Source organism: Barbus barbus (assembly GCF_936440315.1).
Source record: "Barbus barbus genome assembly, chromosome: 6".
Lineage (NCBI taxonomy): Eukaryota > Metazoa > Chordata > Actinopteri > Cypriniformes > Cyprinidae > Barbus > Barbus barbus.
The window spans coordinates 2,857,501-2,873,772 of record NC_136734.1 but is presented as its reverse complement, the minus strand read 5'-3'; the positions used below and the strand labels follow the sequence as shown (position 1 = coordinate 2,873,772).

At 38.1% G+C, this 16,272-nt stretch overlaps 1 protein-coding gene across 1 annotated transcript in view; it reads left to right on the top strand.

Annotated features, from left to right (window-relative positions):
- Positions 1 to 315: 315 nt before the first annotated feature.
- The window catches only part of LOC306871633 (tenascin-like), a 52,058-nt gene continuing 36,101 nt past the window's right edge, over positions 316 to 16,272 (top strand). Inside the window, exons 1-3 of the mRNA XM_079419694.1 lie at positions 316 to 600; positions 13,019 to 13,565; positions 13,941 to 15,254. Of these exons, the coding sequence (XP_079275820.1) occupies positions 13,091 to 13,565; positions 13,941 to 15,254 (1,789 nt within the window). The 5' untranslated portion in view covers positions 316 to 600; positions 13,019 to 13,090. The remainder of the gene's footprint in view (positions 601 to 13,018; positions 13,566 to 13,940; positions 15,255 to 16,272) is intronic.

Here is a 16,272-nt window from a genome sequence, read left to right as displayed (position 1 = left end):
TTCATAAAGTTTCAGTTTTTTAGTTCATCCTCTTTATGTTTCTGTGCATATCTTCATAGCACACTCGGATTAAAACCGTTTTATTATTTAATATTCTGTTTGCTCTTATGTCTCTGTAGAAACTCTCTTGAACTTGTACGTATAGGCATATGTTCTTGCTCCAGGGAGAAGAGAATATGGGTAATATATGCTGAGTGTGTAGGCATCTCAACACCTCAAAGCAGTAGGAGGGATGAACAGGAGGAGAAAGAGAGAGAGAGAATGTGTATGAGTTTGTGGAAAGGCTATTTAAGGGCAGTCCTTGTAATTCACAGTGCTCTGACTGAAGTCTCTCATATTAAAGAGGTGTAGTGCTTTTATCCTCTCTCTCTCTCCTTCTCGCACACTTCAGCTCAGAGGCTCGGCGGGCAGACCCGTCGTGTGTGGAATACATCACGGACGCTCTCAGATCTTCCAGCACGTGGAGAGACGGAAGCAGACAGAAGCTGGAAGTCTGGAACGCTGGACATCCTCACCTCGTCTCTGTTGTTTGATTCGAGTCTTCTGCACCTGATTTGCTCGGCTGCAGGGAGGCACTGGAAGCTCCATTCATCACCACAGGTATCTTTATCCACTTCCTCTGATTTCTAATTTCACTCGTTTTTTCTTCTTATGGATGCAGTGCTTGCTTTGGACTTTGCATTCACTCTTCTGTTGACCCATAGGAGAATTTCTGTTGCTTAGGTCGAGTTCTTAATTATGATACTTTTGTATCAACTCAGACTTTGATTTCTTGGCAGGTCTGAGCACAGTCTGAGACATTAAGATCTCCTCTGAAACTACAGGAGATGCATGCAAAATGAATAGGTTATATTTCTCAGGAGGCTCCTTTGGCTCTCCGTTTGATTTCATTGCTGTCTTGGAGAAACAATTGAGGCATTGAAGAGATTTCATTTATTTTTATATGTTTTGTAGCCTAGAGGAAAATTGTATTTCTCAAAGCTCCATTTGAATTGATTCAGTCAACTTCTTGGTTATTTTTTAAGTATTGACCTTGTCTCAGATAATTTTCTCCTAAAAATGATCATAAAAATGAGTACACTGTTATCATGCTGCTCAATATATACAGTAGATAAACTTTCTTTTGATTGCAGACTTTGATTTGTTGGCAGGTCTGAGACCTTAAGATTTTTTCTGAAACTACAGCAAGATTAATGGGCTCTTCTTTTCTGGAGAAGCAGGAGACTCCATTTGCTCTCCAGTTAATCTCAGTGCTGTCTAGGAGAAACAACTGAGACATTAAAGACATATCAAGGCATTGTCTTCATGTATATTTGTGTTCATGTGAGAGACTCTGACAGGCTGATGAAAGGCAGAAATCAGTGCGGTGTCTTACTTTGATATCACCTGGCAAAAGGCACATATCCATCTGTCAGTCTGTGCATGTCTATATGACATGACTGAACATCATGAAAATGACATTGTCCTGTGGAAAGGAGAGAATGATCTGTGGGAAGCAGCTGCTCTGTGTGTATGTACTTAAGGGAAAGACTCCAGGCATTGTGGTTTCTAATGTTCAGGTGCATAAACAGACCATTACTATTTAATGTGTGGCTCTTGCTTTAGCAAATAATTATTATTATAGCTCGTACTCACTGAATTTTTTTATTTTGTTTTTGTTAAACTGTAGTGTACAACTCATCCTGCACTGTTTGTTACAGATACAAGTGATTCTTCAAATTGTGTGGTCTGCTGATGAGAGGTTTGCCCAACATACAATAAAATGGAGGGAGGGGAGGGAGGAGGGGGGGGAGGGGGGCATAACCTATTGATCTGTCTACATAGAACTTGTTTTAAAGGAATAGTCCATCCAAAAATGAAAAATAGCTGAAAATGTCTCACCCTCAGACCATTCAAGATGTAGATGAGTGTGTTTCCCCATGGGAACAGATTCTGAGAAATGTAGCATTACATCACTTGCTCAGCAATGGATCCTTTGCAGTGAATGGGTGCCATCAGAATGAATGAGTCCAAACAGATGATAAAAACATCATCGATTTATCATTGATTCAACTCATGCTTTTATATGAGGAAAACGTGCAATATTTTTGGAAGGTGGAAAGTAGAGAATTTTTTGATGACACTCAGTAAATGACAGTACATGGTGTTTTGACTTCTACCACACTATTAAACGCAAGTGTGTTTTTTTTTTTTTTGTGGTTTACAAATCATCACTCTGTATGATAATGCAGAATGTATTAGGTATGAATTATTGTAATTCATTTGAATGTTCTGAAGCTCATGTTAAAAACCAGATGGACTCTTTTTTCACCCTGGCAGTTTTATCTGCAGCTTTATGGAAGTGTATCAGGTGAGCACAGTGGGACGTTTGAGGTTTAAGACCTGAGGAAAGAGTCAAGCCCCCTTCTCCATCCAGCTGAAATGAAAGGGCATAAATTGTCGGAGGTCAGCGGTTGACGGGGGTTTATGATGCCTCTGCTATGTGCGGTTCCTCCTGTGATGGTGTGGAAGGAATGATGGGAACCGAGAGAAAGAGAGAGTAGAAGGTGTCTGGGTCTGTCAAGACAGCTGGAGTGAGACCGACCCACGGCCTCAGGGCTTCATTTAAGAAAGAGCAAAAGAACACTGTAAGAGTGTGAAATTTGAGGGGGGGGGGTTTGGTAGACCAATCTGCCATTGATGTGATAATGGCCAATTCATTTATTCCAGATTGTGCTTGAATTGATTGTCAGAGTGTGAAAAATAACGAGAAATTGTGAAGTTTAGAAAATGAGAATGAATGTGTCATGCAGTAGGAGATGAGGGCGCTCGTTTCAGTGAGCGCAGATTTCCGTGAGTTACTCCCCGTCTTCGAGAGCCGAGGCCGATTCGGTGGAGACCGGCACGCGAAACAGGACTTGGGTGCAGGGGGAGAACAGGACGAAGCCACCGGTAGATCAAGTCCAGCGGGCGCCAGGTAGTAGAGCCGCCGTAAAACGATTCATAGGTAGGATCCGAGAGAAAGCCAGACGAGCAGATGAGCTTTCAGCTTCACAAGGTATCCTCCGCGGTTGCCTCGTTTCCTCCTACGCTTTCTCCGCGGGATGTTGAGGGGCCACCGGCGAATACAGTCTGGGATAACCGTTTGGAACGACTCATTCGAATTGTCACAGGAGCAGTCCACATCTGAAGTATAAGAGTTTATGAGTGTGTCCGCAACAGAGTCGCGGATGTCCAAGAGTGCTCGGCGGTCGCAGATTAAAAGCGAGCAGCAGTTTAGAGACAGAGCAGACAACCAGACAAACAGGAGAGCAGTAGACGGCATGCCAAATACACAGGCGCCATCTTGGATTAATTAGCTACTAATTACATCTTCTACAGTGTAATTAGATTACTGTACTAATTACTTTCTAAAAAGTATTGCATTATTCATTAGTGCTTTTTAAATAGAAACTAAGAACAGAAAAAATAAAAAAAATGTACTTAAAATATGTCAACTGGAATAAAATATTTGTTTTCAACTAGTTGTCGAGGTAAAATTTCTCATTTTAATTTAGTTTAACCTGATGTACTAAAATAAACTAAACTTTTAATAAAAATTAATAAAAAACTACAATATATAGACAATAAAAAAACTCAAATTACAAAAACACACACAAAAGTCAAACTTTAACTAAAATGGAAATGAAAAAGGAAAATATAAAAATACAAAAAAGTTCAAATTATAAATAAAATCTCAGTGATACTGCCAAAGTGAAAATGTACTAACTTTTGACAGTTTGTTAAAGTAATGAGACAAGATAGAAGTGTTAACAATTGTGGTTGTTGATCTGGTTTATCAGTTAAACATAGCATATTGTTATACAGTATTCTGCACAGTGTGCTCTGAGTGTATACGGCACTTTTTGCACTACTTTTATCATATATGCAAAAATGTTGCATACTTTCCACAGTATATATGCTGCATACTGCTAAAACAATGTTAGAAGTACACTGTTCTGAACATTTAAGATGTCTACAAGTCTTTATACAACCCGAATTCCGTAAATGTTGGGACGTTTTTTAAATTTGAATAAAATGAAAACTAAAAGAATTTCAAATCACATGAGCCAATATTTTATTCACAATAGAGCATAGATAACATAACAAATGTTTAAACTGAGAAATTTTACAATTTTATGCACAAAATGATCTCATTTCAAATTTGATGCCTGCTACAGGTCGCAAAATAGTTGGAACGGGGCATGTTTACCATAGTGTAGCATCTCCTCTTCTTTTCAAAACAGTTTGAAGACGTCTTGGCATTGAGGTTATGAGTTTCTGGAGTTTTGGTTTTGGAATTTGGTCCCATTCTTGCCTGATATAGGTTTGAAGTATGTTTCATTTAATAATGCTTGATGAAGGTCAGTGGACCGAAATGTTGTTGTTTTTTGTAATAAATTTCTATATTAGAAATTAGTCCACTAGCATGGACTGATAGTGAGCGGGATAATTTTTATTGATTGGATTCCACATCGTCGTTGGAGTGTTTTTCCTACGCACCTATCAATTTCTCAGGTGTGCGGAGTTTGTGTTGATTGAGCATTTAATGATGCACCAAATGTTCTCTATAGGTGAAAGATCTGGTCTGCAGGCAGGCCAATTCAGCACCTGGACTCTTCTACTACGAAGCCATGCTGTTGTAATAGCTGCAGTATGTGGTTTTGCATTGTCTTGCTGAAATACACGTCATCTGGAGGGGAGCATATGTTCCTCTAAAACCTTCATATAGCTTTCAGCATTCATAGTGCCTTCCAAAACATGCAAGCTGTCCATAAAGTATGCACTCATGCTCCCCCATACCGTCAGAAATGCTGGCTTTTGAACAGAACTCTGATAACTCCCTCCTCTTTAGCCCGGAGGACACAGCATCCATGATTTCCAACAAGAATGGCAAATTTGGACTCGTCTGATACATAGAACATTTTTCCACTTTGACACAGTCCATTTGTAAATGAGCCTTGGCCCACAGGACACAACGGAGTTTCTGGACCATGTTCACATATGACTTCCATTTTGCATGATAGATCTTTAGTTGGCATCTGCAGATGGCACGGCGGATTGTGTTTACAGACAGTGGTTTCTGGAAGTATTCCTGGGCCCATTTTGTAATGTCAATGACAGATTCATGCCGATGAGTGAAGCAGTGTCGTCTGAGGGCCCAAAGACCACGGGCATCCAACAAAGGTCTTCGGCCTTACGCACAGAGATTTCTCCAGTTTCTCTGAATCTTTGGATGATGTTATGCACTGTAGATGATGAGATTTGCAAAGCACATTTTTCCACATTCCACATTTTTCCATTTTTCACAGTATTCCACAATCTTTTTACGCACTCTTTCACAGATTGGGAGACTCTGTCCATATTTACTTCTGTACTTTACTTTGAAAGTCTTTTAGTTTTCATTTTATTCACATTTAAAAAATGTCCCAACATTTCCAGAATTCGGGATGTATTTGATGCTAGCTTAAAAACTAAAGAAATCTAAACTATGCAACTTTTCATTCTAGTCAAGTACATTCAGGTGTTGCTGAATAAAATGGATGTCAACAGTGATCTGGTCCGAACAGCTGCACTGCAAACCAGTTATACGGTGTGTTCTAGGGTCTGTGTTCCCATGAGTAATCTTTGATATAAGCGCCTACTTCCCATAAATCTCAGGGAGTCTAGACAGACAGGTCTGAGTCGCATATGGACCTGTAGTGCAGATGGCCTGGTGCTGATGGATCACTTCCAGGCTCTTTTTTTTTTTTGTGAGAATCACTCATTCGCTTTGGTAATCAGCCACTGAAGATGAGAAAATTCATGTCTGGTGTATCCGTTTCACAGTCAAACTTCTCACTTACTTAAGGGAAAGTGTCACATAGGGGCAATGCTCTGATGGTATCCTCATCACTGAAAATGTTCTGGTAGTATTCAGCATGTCAGTGAAATTGGAGATTTCTGGAGGTTGCCTTAATGAGTAAAGCATTGATTTGCAGGACAATAAAGTATATTCAGAATTATTCAGATATAACAGCTTGCTTGCATCAGTTCTATATCAAACAGTATTTTATTATTATTATTACATGGCTTTAGATCAACATATAGTAGAATTTTATAGTAATTATAAATTTTGGCTAGTGTGGTTCATGTCTTAGAACCAACCAAACATCCATCCATCCATCCCTGAAGCCATTATTGAAAACTACTTGTAGAACTAAGGCTAATAAATAAATTAATTGATTAGTTAATTAATCGCACACTATTTAGAAACTGATATTATCTCATAAATATTAAAAAGGCACCAGATGGATCTGGTTGAACAATGCCCTGCTCTAATGATTTAAATAACTTTAGACTAGCTATAAGATGTTTTTATTGCAGTTATAATAATACCATGATATTAATCATAACAATACTTTTATGCTTTTTATATAGAAAGCTTTTATTACCCAGAAAAATACAAAATCTATTTCCCTCAGCAAGGAAAACAGCATATGGCAGTGTGCTTAGTGTAGAGATCAATCAAAGTCTTGTAATCGCCCACTGCCAGTGGACTAAACATGTTAGAGTGTTCACATATACAGCATACAGTCTGCTCTATGCTTCATCTGGAGTGTAGATTGATACTTCCTGCTATAGGGTTACAGTGGTAGTTTATCTTTAAGCTATACACTCTGTATACCATTGAATTGTATATTTGTTAGGGGTAGAATCTACTGAAAGTTTAAAACGTTTGATGACCGGAGCTCTTCTAGTCTAAACGCGTATGACACACACATGCACAGAGTCTTTGCTGTGGACCAGGCAAAACAGATGGCGGAAAACAGAGGCCAACATTTCTAGTCCCTGTTTCCAGGTGGGAAAGTTCCCTTTCTGTTGCCAGTACAGGGAAAACTAATAAAGATACAATAATTCTGGATTATAACTTAAAGAAAGTGCAGATTTGTGTTGCAGGAGGAGGATTTCCCTTTATAATATTCTTAAATACAAGACCTATTTATTCCTCAATGTCTTTATAAATTAAGTTTACAAATAAGTTGTTTTTGTGATTAAGTCTTATATGGAGACTGTAATTAACATGACATAAATTTGACATGACATAAAAGAAACATAACATGACATAAAAGAAATAAAAGTCATGTTTTGGTAAATCATTATGACATAGAAGTCATAAGATACTAAGTATAATTAAGAGCTGAAAAGTAAAAAATTATGACATAGTAAATCATTCCTATGAAAAGTCTAAATTATGACATAAAAAGCCGAAGTTGACAAAATGTCACAATTATGTCAAAAAGTTGAGTTCACAATTATGAAATAAAAAGTCAAAGTTGAGACATTTTTCATCTCAAATTATGACATGAAACGTCTAAATTATAATATGTCTAATTCAGGTTATAAAAATTCAGAATTATGACAGAGTCTGAATTATGTCAGTCAAAATTCTGAGATACTAAGTCATAATTATGAGATAAGTCCGAATTTTGATAACAACTTAAATGATGTCAGTCAAGATTCTGAGATACTAATTCATAATTATAATATAAAACGTCTAAATCATGATAGGTACTCATAATTATGAAATAAAGTCTAAATGATGTCAGTTAAAATTCTGAGATACTTAATCATAATTATAAGAAAAAGTCAGAGTTGAGACTGCCGTAATTGTGAGAAGAAAAGTCTAAATTATGAAATAAACTCATTATGACAAAAAGCCTAATTATATCAGTTAAACGTTAGTCATAATTATTACATAAAAAGTCATTATTATTATTACTCAAGTGTAAATTAAGTCATAATTATGAGATAAGTCATAAGTTATGACAAGTCTGAATTAGGATAGTCTAAGATAAAAAAAAAAAAAATCATAACCATGACCTAAGTTAACATTGAGACAATATGTCATAATTATGATATGTTATAATTATGATACAGAATTTGACTTCATTCATGGTATTGCAGATCATCTGCAGATTAACAGATTTCTGTCATGTGGTATATACACCACACCACCAGTCCTAGTCACAAGTAGCAAAGCAAATGTACAGTGAACTGTAGCCAGATTAGCATTAGCAAAACAAGGTGTTTTCCAGAAACTTTCTCCAGATGTAGGAGGAAAGCCTGTGAAATTCAATCTCAGCTTTATATGTTCACATCCTGGTGTTTTAAAAGAACGTGGGAGGAACTGTAATAGATCTACACTGAATTCATACCTTTGTACCTGAAAGCGACCCAAACACTGGCGTGTATTTCAACTTTATTGTGCGCATGCTGAGAATACGATCTCATTAACTCGTCTGTTAAGGTGAAGATCCTTTTTGCATTAGTCTCGAGCGTCATTTTCAACTGAACTTTAAGGGTTGTAGGGTCACAGGGTCGACCCTTGTTAGGGTTTGAAGGAATGGAAAAAACATAGAAGTGCTGAGTGGACACTTCAAAGTGTGAGGATGAGATGATGTGGTTAAAGGTCTTGACTGGGAAGCCAAAGGTCACAGGTTAGAAGATCAATAAACTGGATGGTTCCCATGTTAGCTTTGTAACCTGATGCAAAGCACTTAACATCAAGCTGCTCTAAGTGGATGAACCATGCATAAGTAGATTGTAATTTGCCTTTTTTCAAAAAAATAATAAAAAATCAAGATAATTACCAAGCAATTTAGCATACAATTTTAGCAATGCATGAATTCACTAACTGATGATTAATCTCTCTGGTTGTTGTTTTTTTAAAAAACACCTTGCTACGTGTACTGCATTAGGCTAACCAAGACTTATCATAGCACTTGCATATTATTGCTCTTTTGTTGGTTTTGATTGCTTCTATTGTCATCATTTGTAAGAATGAAAGCGTCTGCTATATGTAAATGTAATTTATATATTCATATTTATTAGAACACCCTAAAAACTATTTACTAACGACAGCAACATTTCTTTTCTGTCTAGTCATGGATACACTTTTAATGCATTTTAAAGGCTGTCATTGCACTGAGAATGTGATGACTGTGCATCTCAAATATCAGATTGCATGCTTTTCATTCAAGCATTTTTATGAAGCCGGCAATGTGTTCGAAGAAAAAGCTCAAAAAATGTCACATGAAAAGGATTCATAAATGGATAGGATGGATATCCACTGAAAGTTCTGTTTTCAATTTACAGTACATAATGTAAAATGCTTGCACATGTCTATGTGTATCTCTGTATAATAAGAAATACGAGCAGCAAATCAGCATATTAAAATGACTTCTGAAGGATCATTTGACACTGAAGAATGGAGTAATGATGCTGAAACTTCAACTTGGCATCACCTTACACAAAGACAATATTCACAACTAAAACAGTTATTTTAAATTGTAATAATATTCCACAATATTGTTCTTTTTACCAAATTATTTATCAAATAAATGCAGCCCTGGTGAAAATAAGAAACTTCTTAACACTTTCAAAAATATCCAATTATTCCAAACTATATTCTTACAATAAATGTACACATACTTGTGTATATTACTATTTTAAGACTTTAAAAATGAAGGCATGCAACAAAATCATGGACAATAATTGAATAATATTCCCCTGCTGTTCCATTTTTGCTGCACTTTACAACTACTGATGGTGCTCATTTAACCAGCAGCCATAGAAATGAGAACCACATGCACAATGCACCTGTGACAACACAATGTCCACTGTGCGAGCAAGATCCCGTGGATATCTGCTCATGTGGTTCGGTCCACTGCCTTGGTAACTATGCGTGTTGCTTTTGTTACTGCCTGCCTTCTATAAAAATCTTTTACATGCTGTTTTAATCTCAAAGGGAAATGTTTTTCATTTGGCTGAATTTCTAGACTGTTAGATCGTTTAGCTTATTAGTCCAGCGTCATTCTGTCTGGTTTAATGATTAGAAAGGACAATTCCAGGATGTTAATAATTACTACCTATTGTAGATTCCAACCAGCAGTTTTCAAATCATCTGTCTTTTATGAGAAGCATTTATGAGGACACCTATAAAATGGGGATTTGACCAATAAAATGAACCACTGATCATTATAGAGTCAGGAAATACCAATATCCTGAAGCTCAGATTCTCATTCAGTCTGCATTCAGTCTTTAAGTCTTGACTTCTCTCTACATCTATGGGCAAGAGCGCTATGATTGATTAAGACAAAAATGATGAGAACGTTTCACAACTAGGCTTGGTGATAAAGCTGTTAAGATCATATCTGAATATATTATTGTTATGGGATATTTTATCTATAGAACATTTTAGGGCCGACGTCACAATTACGTCACAGCGCTAGCTGAAGGCAAAACAAAGGGAAAACTGGAGGCGGCCAATTCAAACCAGCATAGATTCGGCTACATAAGGAGCTTAAAATATCATTTTATTGTGATATTGGGTGCTAGAATCAACATAGTAAGGCTACACTTTGATATTTTAACGTATACCTGCTGCCACTGCCAGACAAAATACCGACGACAGCTGTGGTTAAATGCGATAAAACAAGCGGACTGGACAGAAACCATCGTCAAAAATGCTTCCGTTTACAGCGCACACTTCTAATCAAAAAAGGTTAAATAAAGTATTGTCTTTTGTTGTTAGGGATTATGGTTTGTGTTATGCGTCTAGACGATTTATATGCTTAATCGTCTGTTATTGTATATACATTGTTGTGATTTGATTGTGGCTGGAATTTTTAAGAACTTGGTAAGAAATAATAATCAAAAACAGAAAGCTCAAAATGAGCAGTTTCTTGATTTTTTTATTTCTAGAAAATATTTACACCTTACTTCAAATGTACTGTATAAAAAAGTAATGTAAATATACTGTAATGTCACTGCAAACTTACATCATTTACAGGTATATATTTTAAAATAACTATTTGGCCATTACATGATGCATAGGCCTACATCTTCAAATAATATATCCATCACATTGGACCTTTAACTTTTTTTGTTTTTCGGCCCAGTTCACTCTCCTGTAAGTTAGCTATAAAAATAGTTGCCTGTTGAAATATATATATGACTAGATGGACACAGCACAGGTGAGTTTGTCTTTTCTATACGTGTATATCCTCTATAGATGTGAGGCACTCAGCCGGAGGTAATTTTGTAAGATCGTGAGCATCGGCCAATCTAGGTTTATTCGTCGCGGTCTGGACAGTGAGTGACCTTACATGTGCATGTAAAATCAGATTTTCTCAAGTCATTGTTAAAAAACAAGCTAACAAACCTTCATAGCTAGCGTTAGTGAAGCGCTCAGGGGAATCTCTCTGCCTCCACCTAAGCTCCGTCCACAGAAAAACGTCACTATGTTTACAGGAAAAGGATCTATAGCGGAAGTCTTTTTGGTATTCAGTACTACCATTCAAAAGTGTGTGCCTCTGTAAGTGTGTGTGTGTGTGTGTGTGTGTGTGTGTGTGTGTGTGTGTGTGTGTGTGTGTGTGTGTGTGTGTGTGTTTGTGTGTGTTGTTTGCATAGTTGTGTCACAGACGCAGGTGTGATTCCTGCAATATTTCACTGATATCTGAGAGATTTTGTCTGACAGGTTTTGTCTGGTTACTCTTATTAACATGATTAAATTCCTAAGTCTCCAAGCATCTCATTATAGTCTGCTCAAATTATGCAAATGAAACTGCATATGCCCAAAAAAAAAAAACCTGGGAATGTCATTCATAAGCTGATTACAAAGACGACCTGTGACTGTCACTAACCTGTCATTATAGTTTTTAGCTGGTATTTCTCTTCTAGACAATGCAGTGAATGTTTTTCACGCCCCAACTTGTGGCATAAAGCTTATCATTGAACAGCTGGGTAAAAATAAATGGCTTTTGCATTCGGTTTCCTCCACGTTGGGAAGTGGTGCTCACGCACGCGGCAGAGACAGGAAGTCCCTGTGGCTGCGGTCGTGTAGGTGGTGATATCTCTTTTGAATCGCTCTGAGGTCCTGCAGTCGAGTTTTCCTCTCCAGCATCGCACACGCTCAGACATCTGAGACATGTGGAGGCAGCGTGGACATCCAGAATCAGCTTCAGATGAGCGTTCCCACGCTGCGGAGGAGACCAAGACTCTGGCCCCCATCCACCATCCACAAATTACACAGCTCCATGTCCAGATGTGAAGTCATCCCAGATCAAGTGTGCAGACGGGAAAGGCAGATTTTATTAATATGCTCAAAGACAAAAATGGACTATATTTTTAGGAATCTGGCAGTGTCTTGGAGAGAAAAAAAAAAAAAAACTTTATGATTCAACAATAAGGATATTGATAGAGATGAGTGATGGTCCCCATAGTCCTGGAAGATGTAGTGGCAATAAATTTAGCTCAATAACTGGTGCAGACTTTAATCTGGCATGTGTTCAGTTTGTACATTTTATATATTAGCTATACATTTTTTTTAACAGGTAAGTCACTCTGCCCCTCGCATAATGCTTAATCAGTTTGTTGAAAAACCATCCAATGGCTTTCAAGCCCTTAAAAAGGCGTTTATTTATTTATTTTCTTACTTAGTTACTTGCTTACTTATTCATTTTTATTTTTAGTTTGACAGCTGTGCTCAATCTGCTATCACTTTAAAGATTAATGGCTGCAGTTAAACACTGCATGAAGAGAAATGTTCTTGTTATTTAATGCTTTTTACTGTATTTAGTAAGTAATTATTTCTGTGCTCGTTTTAATTTCTGTGAACCTTTCTTTTTACACGTTTAAAGTAATGCATTCAAATCACGGTTATAGTTAACTAAAACTAAAAAAATACTAAAGATAAATTAAACCTTAAATAAATAAAATAAAATAATAAATAAAACAATAAATATACTAAAAATACAAATTTTACTGAAATTAAAATAAAAACAGAAATAAAAAAAAATTCAAAATGTGAATAATTACCACAATTGCTCCTAAAATTATGGCGCTTTGAATGGGTTTCCCGAAATGTTTCTGCATTTTCTATTTATTCTTGCAATTACAGTGACATTTTTCTTTCTTTCTTTTTTTTATTATATGTTTTGTGTGTTTGCTTTTTCAGAGACAGCAGCACTTTGTCGAGACTCACCAGGCAGGCCTTCTTGCCAAGACAAGCATCCATTAGTGCAGAAACATGGGTTCAGGAGGCCTGACATTCAGCTGTTTGGTTTTGGCAACCCTGATGACTCTAAATCACGCTGGCCTGGTAAAGAAGATGATCAGACACCGACGGGAAGCTCTGGCGATTCCCGGCATACACAACGTTACCCTTCCGACCTCTTCCCAACCGGTCGTTTTTAACCACGTGTACAACATCAAAGTTCCCGGTAGCTCTTTATGCTCGTTGGATCTGGACGCTCCCGCCGGTTTGGATCTTGAACAGAAGGATGCACCATCTGGCTTAGAAGTAACAGACCACACACTGGACAGCAGTAATCAGATCGTCTTCACCCACCGCATCAACATCCCCAAGAAGGCGTGTGGCTGTACGGAGGGACTGCCGGACCTGAAGGAGCTCCTGAATCGGCTGGAGATGTTGGAGGGTGAGGTGTCAACACTCAGAGAGCAATGCGCCACAGAAACCACCTGCTGCAGCGCTCAGGCCACAGGTACGTGTTCACTTTCCACACACTTTGAGATTCACATCTTTATTGAGGGTGGAAGGTTTCACAATATTACAGGCAGTCAAATTTTAAAGGTCTTTCAACGTTAAAATAATTCAAGCTTATTACGCAGACCCAAAGAAATGCTCATGTTGATTTCTTCACAAAGTGTAAGCACCATTAAAACAATGATCTTTTTGCACATTATGATTTCAATAAAGCCCAATCAATGGCATACATTTAAGGAGGGGCTGACCAATGTGAGAGGTGGGGAAGTGTTTCGAAAAAATAAACCTGTAAAAAAAACTGTAAATAGTCATTATTTTTTTATTCAGCTTGGTAATGCTAATGGTGCTTAAATTGTATCTCCTGATTGTGTAGGTGCTATAGGAACGAAGCCCTACTGCAGCGGCCGTGGAAACTACAGCACGGACACCTGCGGCTGCATCTGTGAACCCGGATGGAAGGGCCCCAACTGCACCGTTCCCGACTGTCCCGGAGACTGCAGCGACCAGGGTCGCTGTGTTAACGGAAAGTGCGAGTGTTTCGATGGCTTCACAGGTGAGGACTGCAGCATGGAGACCTGTCCGGTTGACTGCGGTGAGAACGGCCTTTGCGTTAATGGAGTGTGCGTTTGCAATGAAGGCTTCTCTGGAGACGATTGTACAGAGATGGACTGCCTCAACAACTGTTTGGGACGTGGCCGCTGCGTTGATAGTGAGTGCGTCTGTGATGAACCCTGGACCGGATTTGATTGTTCCGAGCTCATCTGTCCGCATGACTGCTACGACCGTGGGCGATGCGACAACGGGACTTGTTATTGCGAAAAAGGCTTCACCGGAGAGGACTGCGGCGTGATCGCTTGTCTGAACAACTGCTTGGGACGAGGTTTTTGCATCGACGGCCGTTGCGTTTGCACTGCTGGCTACTCCGGCGAGGATTGTTCCAGCTTGACCTGTCCGAACGATTGCAATCAAAGAGGGCGCTGTTTCAATGGCGTTTGCATTTGCGAAACGGGTTATTTCGGAGAGGACTGCGGGAAGCTCTCCTGTCCAAATAACTGCAACGATAGAGGGCGTTGCATCGACGGGCGCTGCGAATGCGACATCGGATTCCAAGGCCACGATTGTTCGGAGTTTAGCTGCTCCAATGATTGCAACAATCGCGGGCGTTGCGTTAACGGTCAGTGCGTTTGCGAAGAGCGATTCAGCGGCGAGGACTGCAGCATTAAAACATGCCCATCGGACTGCTACGGCCGAGGCCAGTGCGTGGACGGGAAGTGCCTTTGCTTTGCGGACTTCACTGGTGAAGACTGCAGTGAATTGAGTTGTCCGAGCAACTGCCTGAACCGTGGACGCTGCGTCGCGGGACAGTGCGTTTGCGACGAAGGCTTCACGGGAGAGGACTGCGGTCAGAGGAAGTGTCCGAACGACTGTCTCGACCGCGGACGCTGCGTGGAGGGACAGTGTGTCTGCCAGGAGGGTTTTGATGGCCTGGATTGCTCCGTTCCCACCTGTCCTGGAAACTGCAATAACCGCGGGCGCTGCGTCAATGGGAAATGTGTGTGCGATGAGGGATTCGTTGGAGACGCCTGTGGAGAAAGAAGCTGTCCAAATGACTGTAATGGTGCAGGGCAATGTGTGGACGGCCGCTGCGTCTGCGATGAAGGCCACATTGGCGAGGATTGCTCAGATGGTAATTGTAGTCATTTATATACTATACTATACTATACAGTATATACTATTATTTATATACTATATTTGTTTATATTTTCATATTTACCATTTATATTTTAATTAGTTTTTTGTAATTTTGAATAATTTTAGTAAGTTTTAGTAATTTTATTGTTTGTTTTTTCTTTTTGGATTTAAAAAAAATTATGTTGCCATGTTTTTAATCATTTTTATTCATTTTTATTTCAGGTTTACTTATTATTTTCTGGGTTTTTATAGTTAACTAAAAATTAAATTTAAATGAAAAAATAACAACGTTAACTGGAATAAACTTTAACTGGATTAAAATAAAGAATAAAATTTAATTTAATTTAAATTTCCTTGCTGTCTATGGGAGGGTCAGAGAGTTCACAGGATGCATCAGAAATATCTTAATTTGTTTTACGAAGATGAACAGAGGTCTTACGGGTTTAGAACGACATGAGGGTGAGTAATTAATGACAGAATCTTCATTTTTGGGTGAACTAACCCTTTAATGTGTTACATAATCAGATTACAAGTAACTAGTAATGTGACAAATTACTTTTAAATTTATAACAAAATATTTGAGTTACTTTTTCAAATAAGTAATGCAAGTTACTTTGTTTTCAACAGCTTTCCTGTCCCCAAGTTGAGAGAAATCGGAAATTGGCTTATTAATTTCACAAAAAGTGCCTTTACAGCTGCCAAAAACATAACTTTTGAGATTTTTGTTTAAAAAAAATACACAAACAAGTCCACCCAGGTGACAAAAAGTAACGCAAAACTAACATGATGCATTACTTCTCATGAAAAGTAACTAAGTAACACAATTAGTTACTTTTTCATGGAGTAACATAATATTGTAATGCATTACTTTAAAAGTAACTTTCCTCAACACTGCTTATTTTAGTACTTGAAGTTAAACGACATGAAAATAAAAACTCTTGTTTTCGCAAGTACTAAGTTTACAAAGTAAAAAATACAATAATTTTTTTATTTCAGTTAACATTTATTTTAAG